This window comes from Microplitis mediator, chromosome 5, assembly GCF_029852145.1.
Source record: "Microplitis mediator isolate UGA2020A chromosome 5, iyMicMedi2.1, whole genome shotgun sequence".
NCBI lineage: Eukaryota > Metazoa > Arthropoda > Insecta > Hymenoptera > Braconidae > Microplitis > Microplitis mediator.
In genome coordinates this window covers 16,244,812-16,252,938 of record NC_079973.1, presented here as the reverse complement: position 1 = coordinate 16,252,938, position 8,127 = coordinate 16,244,812, and the positions used below count along the sequence as shown (strand labels likewise).

Sequence of the window (8,127 nt, the reverse complement as noted above, 5' to 3'; positions counted from 1 at the left end):
AAAATTAAACTTTACTTTTCGAAATTATTGGTTCATTGCTTATAATAATCCGTTAATTTCAAATAAATTATTTTCTTAGGGATTAAAATTAAAATAAAATCTCTTAATCATCGTTATAATTAATTAGCCATTATGTTGCCAAGAACGCCAGTGAATTATCAATTCCCAGCGATCAATAATAACAATAATAACAACAATTCTCCTAATAATTTATGGCAATATCCGCCTCACTCGCCACCCAGCGTTAATGCGCCATATACTAGTCATGCCGAGGACCTACTTGACCTTTAACAAAATTCTGGTAGTATGCTTAACATTACTGCTAATAATAATAGCGATGTCGAGAGTACCCGTACATCCGGTAACGTTGCACCACCTCCTCATAATAATAATATTCGTGGAGTTATCCCTTTACCCGGAGCGCACCCACACGGGACGTCAGCCGTGGTATTACAAAATGTCATAACGCGTCTTCAACGTGAAAATGAGGCGCTTTTAGCAGAGCGTCGACAATTACCTCCATTGTCGAGTACGATCTTTCGACCATCGGTTTCTTTACCACCAATGTTGAATCCACCGAGAAATCAATCTTATCCAGTAAATGATGGTAGCTCAAGCTTATGGATGCCGCGAGAGTTATTTCCTGCAATAACAACGCAAAGAAATACCCTTACGGCTGGTCAACCCCTACCCTATTCGTACGCACAAGTGCAGCCAGCTCAACCTAACCGACTACTGCCCGCCATGCCTGTTGTATCTGCGCAGGAACCGTACGCGCACCCAATGGTCCCACCATCGACTTACCCATTGTCACAGTATACACATACACACCCCGCACACACTCACGCAGCGCCAATATACACTCAGCCATATACAGGTGCGACTATGACAATGTATGCCGAACCATCACAATCATACATACAGCCATCTACTATGTATAATACTGTAACGAATGTGAAACTGATCTTTTAAATATTTGAATAGCTAGAAAACAAATGCCTTCTTCTCTTGTTTCATAGATGCGCGATTAAAGTCAGTCTGTCTTATATTGACAGTTAAACAGCAAACATTGTATCTCAATAAACTATATATTGCTCTTGCTTTCTTTTACTGCTGTCAATTGAGGTGTTATTATTTCTAATATAAGTGTGTTATCATTGTAGTGAATAAGTGATATTAATTTAAGATACCAATCACTACAATACTTATACTGTCCCATCTGGTAGCTCAAATGCAAGCGGCCTAAATTCACTACGTTCGTACGATATGAGTCGTTTGATCAAATCTTGGAATCTTTCGTTTCCGCCTCGTGACAATTCTGCTTCGCTCGATACTAGACAGTACATCAAGACGATCGAGCAACGAATGTCGAGCAATGACATTCCCATCGAAAATTTCCATACCGTTGCAGTAAATAAACTTAACGGCGACGTAATTCAGTGGTACTATCAAAATGAAAATTTATTTGTTAATTGAGAAACTTTCAAAACGCATTTCAAAATCTGGCAGACGCGGAAATCTGATGAGGCGCTATTACAAGAAATTTATGTAGCTAAACAGGGTGATGATGAAACAGAGGTTTTTTTTGTTAACCGTATGCAAGAAGCTTTCTTACAGTTGGAGGAACCGTTACCGCAAGTGAAGCAGATTCGTATAATAATCTCGCGGTTCAATTTTTGGTTTTTACAGGAATTTTCAGACAAGACGATTTCAACATATGCAGATCTGTTTTCTCGTGTCAGTGATTGGCAGTTAACGGTCGACGTAAATCCGCAGCGTATGACTGTGAAATCTGAAAAGAAAGAATCCACGAATCGATTTAAAACTCGTAGTAAATTGAATTCTATCGCTCAAGCTTCCTCAGAGATGGATACAATCAACAGTATTCAAACCTCACAGTCCCCAGTGTCTCGAAATAGAAATAATAATTATAATAAAAATAGTAATTATAAAAATAATTATCAACATAAGTCTCCGGTAAAATCAGATTCTCAAGCAAATACTTCTGAGTCTTCTACTCTAATAAATAATTATGAACGACTTATAGATTCACTTCTTCAGAGGTTGGATGAAAAATTGGACAATAATCCTGTAGTAAAAACTACGGTTCCACCAACGCCTTCTACTTTAAAAGCTCCAGTTTGCGGTTGCTGTGGAAAAATTGGACACGTTGCCGAACTTTGTTGCGCGCGCACTACTGACGAATTACGCGCGAAAGCTGGACTGACGATTCGCCCTAAGCCTGAATTTTCAAAAAACGCGTATATGCCCTGGTAGATTCTAACAATTCTATCAGGGCTCCTACTCATGAAAATAAATCAGGCGAGCCTAAAAATAATGTTATCGCCTCACAAGACAACACCAGTGTTTCCGATAAAGAGCCACACGACGAGTTTACCATCTCCAACGGACAAATTTATTTACATTCTCCGGTCGCGTTTATCTCCAAGCCCGATGATAATACACTGGTCACAGAAATTAAGGGATAGAAAAAAAATCCGAAATTTTTAGGTGATTTTCAACATGCTGTAACTCGGTAAAATATGGTCGTATAATTTTCAAAATTTTTGCTGGTCTTTCAATACCTCTATGGGCGACAATAAATTTTTTTGAATAATCAGACTGTCTGACTTTTCTCGGAAATTTTATGCCCTTTAATTTGGTGGCCTTAAAAAGTCTCTACGACGATTTGGCGCCGAGTTATCATTGATCAAAGCAAAAAAGTCCATTTTGGCTTTGATAATCAATAACTCCGGATGTATTGGTCGTACAGAGAATGGAAGCAGGGTTTTGAAAACTGGAAAACATTCTCTATAAGGCAAAATTAGTGGCATTTGATAGAAAAATTTTTTTTAAAGCGATATTGTTTGGTAAAAAACAGGTCAAAATTCACAAATTTAAGGATATTCGGAAATCTTGCTATAACTTTGGATATAAAGGATTAACAAAGGATATCTTCGACTTCTTTTTAAACCTCAAAGTGTCCTGAAAAAACCCTGAAAATTTCAAATAGCTGCGATTTTTCTTTCTTAGTGCCCCGAAGCTTTGAATTTATCGATTTTCTCAAAAATCACCATAATTGGTAGTTTCTCGGTTTTTGTTCATTTTTTCGATTTGAAAATGGTTTTTTTACCGGTAATCTTCATTTCTTCGATCAATAAGATCGATTATCGGAAAAAATTTAAAAAAAAAATAATTTTGAAAAAATTTTTTTTTTTTTCAAAATTTTTTTTTTTGTTGTATCTGAAATGATTTATCATTGTCAAAAAAAAATTCCTAAAATTTTTTTTACCGCTGTAACTGCATCTGCTTCAAATGTCAACTTAACAAACATACCCAAGGAATTGCGCAGATTTAATGGGTTAGTGAATTGGTATCATAAACACCTTTAAATTGTCGCCCAAGTCCAAGGTCCTCTGAATAAACTGACCAGCATTCGAGTCCCCTGGAACTGAACAGAAGTTGAAGAGAAAGCTTTTATAGAGACTAAAGAAGCTTTACTAAAAGCAGCAACATTGGCGTTACCGAGACCAGATTTACCATATTGTTAATACACTGATGCTAGTAATACTGGTCTACTTTCCATCCTAACTCAATATGCCTCAGAATTGGATCGAGAAAATCTTATTATTTGTTTAATTCGACCACTAAACAAGGCTGAAATAAATTATACAACAACTGAAGAGAAATGTCTTGCTGTTGTGTGGTCCTTACGGAAATTACGTGGGTATGTTGAAGGCCTACTAGTCACGGTATACACTGATCATTCTGCTTTAAAGTGGCTCCATTCTTTAAAAGACCCAGCAGGCCGACTAGAACGGTGGGCACTTGACATCTCCGCTTATGATCTGGAAATTGTTCATTATAGAGGCACACAAAATGAAGCACCCGATGCCCTCTCACGTCGTTACGAACATCCGAATGATCCCGAACAACTGAACACCAAATTGAATTCATTACTGTGTAATATAACTGCCCAGAATACTGCTTGATACGTCGAAAAAGTTCGAAAATTCCAAAAATTTCTAGAAAATTACCGTGAATGGAAATATCAAAATGATCGATTATACTTTTATCGTCCATCTCTTGTTAAAGAGATCTTAGGTGAGTTAAATCCATGGAAAATTGTTCTTACTGAACCGGAGGTTCATCCAAGTATCGAAAAAGCTCACTGTGATACACAATCCGGTCATTTGGGTATTGACAAGACTTACCAGCGAGTGCGGGAAATTTATTACTGACCGAGAATGTTCAGAGATGTCGCATCACATAATGGATCATGTGAAACTTGTATGCTGACTAAGAGCAATCAAACGAAGCCGCAAGGTCACATCGGTACACGACCACCAACCCAGCCCTGGTCTATTATTGCGATTGATGCGATTGGCCCATATACGCGATCCGCCTAGGGAAACCAGTATGCCTTGGTCGTTTAAGACCTCTATACGCGATACCTTGAAGTTTTTCACTGAAACAGCAATCCGGAAAAGTCATAAAAAATCATTTGATATCCATATTTAATCATTGGGGACCTCCATACCATATTATCTCAGATAACGGCAAAGATTTTATTAATAAAGATATAAATAACTCAGTCAGTCAATTTAATATTAAATTCACCCCTACACCTATCGGTCATCCATGTGCGAATCCGGTTGAACGTTGTAATCGTACTATCAAACCCATGGTAGTTGCATATACTAGTCAAAATCAAAAAGACTGGGACGAACGCCTAGATGATTTAAAATTTGCATATAATACCTCGGTGCATACTGCCTTAGGTGTATCTCCATTTTATTTAAATCACGGGCTTGACGCGAGATCGATTAATGATATTAATCCTGAAGAAAATCCTAATTTATCTGACGTTATCGCTTAGCAATCTCGTATGGACCGTAGGGTTGAATTAAGACATTTTATTGAGCAAAATATGTTAAAAGCCCGGGAACGTACTCGTAAACAGCATGAAAAAAGATTATCAAATATCCCAATTAATTTAAAAATTAGTGATATAGTATATTATTTAAATAAAAAGTTAAGTAAAAAAGTAGATGGATATAGTGCAAAATTAGCACTATAATATTCTGGTCCTGTTACAGTTTCCGAAATCCTCAGTCCTTTAGTAGTCTAATTATCTGATTCTGCCGGTAACGATATTGGCACTTACTATTACAATTAATTAAAGATTTCAAGACGGTCTCAAAGATGTAACTAATTATTTTCAATATATTTCACATCACTTCAAACAAATCATTATCATGAAGATCAAGTTACCAGGTGATTTGGAGTCGGATACGGAGAGCCGGCATGATGACGCTAACTTAGCCGAGTCTGGAGACGAAGTATCTGATTCTGGGTCATCTTCTGATACTTTAGTTTCGTCTTCACCTCATCAATCTCATTCACCCATCATATCACAATAATTATCAACGCCATCAATGTCATCAGTACCTGAAAATATTGTAACTGATCCCCTAACATCTGCATCGTTACCAACTGCATCGGTAACGACTTCAACAACAATAGCTACGACTCCAGCTCGGCAAGATCCTGCAATTACACAGTGGACCTTACCCACTCTTGACTTTGGTCGTCGGTCTTCAGCCTTATATCAGAGCCAAACGGTCCCTGCTACTAATTTAAGGAGGTTCGAGCGGTACTTATGAGTCAAAAAAATGTTTGAACTTTTTTTTACTTTCAGTTTTCCCAATATTGGTTAAAATTCTTTATTTTAATTTAAAATAGTTTGATCGATTAAATAATTGATGTTTTTTATTTATTTAATTAAAGAAAGTAATAAAATGACTTTAGTATTTATCATTTACCAGATTAAATAAATAGATTTGGCAACAGCGCGTTTGACTATACCCAATACAGAGACGTGAATTTAATATTGGAGCAATTAAAATTAAAAATGAACTGTCGTTACAAGGGAAAATTCAGTAAAAAAAATGTTGTTCAGTGGAAAAAAAATGTGATTATTAGTAATAAAGCTCGGAATGAAAACAAGGAGAATGCCGAAAATACAAGCTACATTGGTAATTATGTATTTATTATAAATTTGAGGTTATACATATACTAATGTATATCTTTTATTATGACAGCTAAAGAGATTTAATTATATCAATAATTTTTCTACTTGAAATTCATCTTATAAATAATATTATGTAATTGAAGTCGAAAATGTACAAACATTTTTTTTTTTTTTTATACAGAACTAAGCGGACGAAGATTGGTGGACCTACAAGTGTTGGATGATGAGTTGTGGTGCAAGCCTTGCAAGAAGGCTTTGCGACTCCGTCATTCAGTCAATGAATTGAAAAATGGATTAGCAAGTATTTTTCATGTCAAATGTGAAACTTGCGGGAACATGTATGAAGTAAACACTTCAGCTATTGAAAAAAATTCAACATACAAGCATACATATACAGTGAACTCGAAGGTGGTTGTTGGTGTTCTTGAGAGTGGTGGTGGAAACACCCACCTCAATAAAATTTTATCAGCTGCAGAAGTACCTATTATGCAGTCAACAATCTTTAAACGTCACGAGAAAAAAGTAGGAGTTGCAATAGAATTAATAGCGCAGGAAAGCTGTTTGGAAAATTTAAAGGCCGAGAAAGAGATGACTATTGAAAAAGAAGGGTATGGTTTAGAATAATATTTAAGCTAATCAATGATTTATTGTTTAAATTTCAATGCAGATGACTATTAGTTTTACTTAATATAATTAAAGCGAAGGGTCTGGTCCGTTCGTGTGAGTACTTGGAAATTGCATTTTATAGCCATCAGTCATCACATTTTATAATAATTTTTAAAATATTGTAATAACTTTTATATTTAATTGAATAATTAAAAAAAATTGTATAGTTATGATTTATTTTTAGTTTGCATGAACTCTAATGATAATATTCAGCTGGCATCTTGAAAGAGAATTGCATCAAAAAAATTTTTTGTACTCTTTTGTATATGATTTTTAATAAACAATTGTAAAATGTTTTATGATAATAATGACTGTAATTTTAATATAAATTATAATAATTATTAATACAAAAATTTTCAGCCAAAAACTGGCTTTTATTTTCTTTGAATGCATCTCATAACCTCTAATTAATTAAAATATTTAATTATTTACAGCTTAGTGTGCTTGGATACTTTTTGTTTTCTAGAAGAAGTATATTTTCATTTTTAACATATTAATTAAATAAACAATATATATCATTACAATTCATTAATAAAAAAATAACTAGATTAGAACCGCTTTGTAAAAATTTGTATTTTTATTTTTATAATTTTTTAAATAACCAAAATGCTGATATATTTAATTATTTCACTCAATATAACATTTTGTTATTGTTTTTAATTTATTTACTAATAACAACAATTACTGTCATTTCTGTCACATCATATCAATTTTTATAGTTTCTCTCTCTGCTACTATATTTCTATCCTTTTCTTTTTTCTCAGCTGTTGACGCAACGTTGCCAAATCTTTATTTGAATAAATAGCTAACGATAAACGAGTTAAAAACATAAAATTTAACTTTAAATATTTCAAAAATTAATACGGTAATGTATTATTATTAAGTTCTCTTTATATTTTACAATAATCCAATTCTTTTGTGTATAGTTTTTTATTCGTGAAAGTTGGGAGGTTGATATTGAAAAAAATAATTGAAGTCTCGACGGAAGTTTGCTCCCCATAAGAGCCCATGTATAAGGAGATAAAAAATGTGATTTTTGAAATTTACTATCTAATTAACTGAACGGTAAATCTTCTTAAAATTTCGGGATTAGATTAATGACGTATTAATGTATACATGTACTTTATTTCAAAGCTCAAAGTTGGAAATCATTTTTTACATGAGATCCGCTCGAACCTCCTTAACAGCAGCGGCAACGTCCTCAATTGTAGAAAAGGTCATGAAACAAACGAGAGAAGAATTTAGTAAATTGTATGCATGAATGGATCGTGCTACGTGGTCAATTAATATCGACTCCAGCCTCAACCTCACGGCTAGATATTCAGTGGATAGAGCGCGTGGATAAAAAGCTAGAAAACATTCAAACGAAAATTCAGACCAACATTGAGCAAATCAGTGAACTTAAGGAGCAATTGGAGACTTTAAAG

At 34.4% G+C, this 8,127-nt stretch overlaps 1 protein-coding gene across 1 annotated transcript; it reads left to right on the top strand.

Annotated features, from left to right (window-relative positions):
• The first annotated feature begins 5,658 nt into the window (after window positions 1–5,658).
• Window positions 5,659–6,783, top strand: LOC130668562 (uncharacterized). The gene is made up of 2 exons (XM_057470904.1): window positions 5,659–6,038; window positions 6,216–6,783. Exons 1-2 carry the CDS (start codon window positions 5,915–5,917, stop codon window positions 6,656–6,658), a joined length of 567 nt encoding a protein of 188 aa, XP_057326887.1. The 5' UTR covers window positions 5,659–5,914; the 3' UTR covers window positions 6,659–6,783.
• Window positions 6,784–8,127: the final 1,344 nt, after the last annotated feature.

Bases quoted from the DNA above. Each gene is read 5' to 3' on its own strand.
- LOC130668562 (XM_057470904.1), top strand. From the start codon at position 5,915: ATGAACTGTCGTTACAAGGGAAAATTCAGTAAAAAAAATGTTGTTCAG. The intron at 6,039-6,215 runs GTAATTATGTAT...TTTTTTATACAG, and splicing joins CGAAAATACAAGCTACATTG to AACTAAGCGGACGAAGATTG.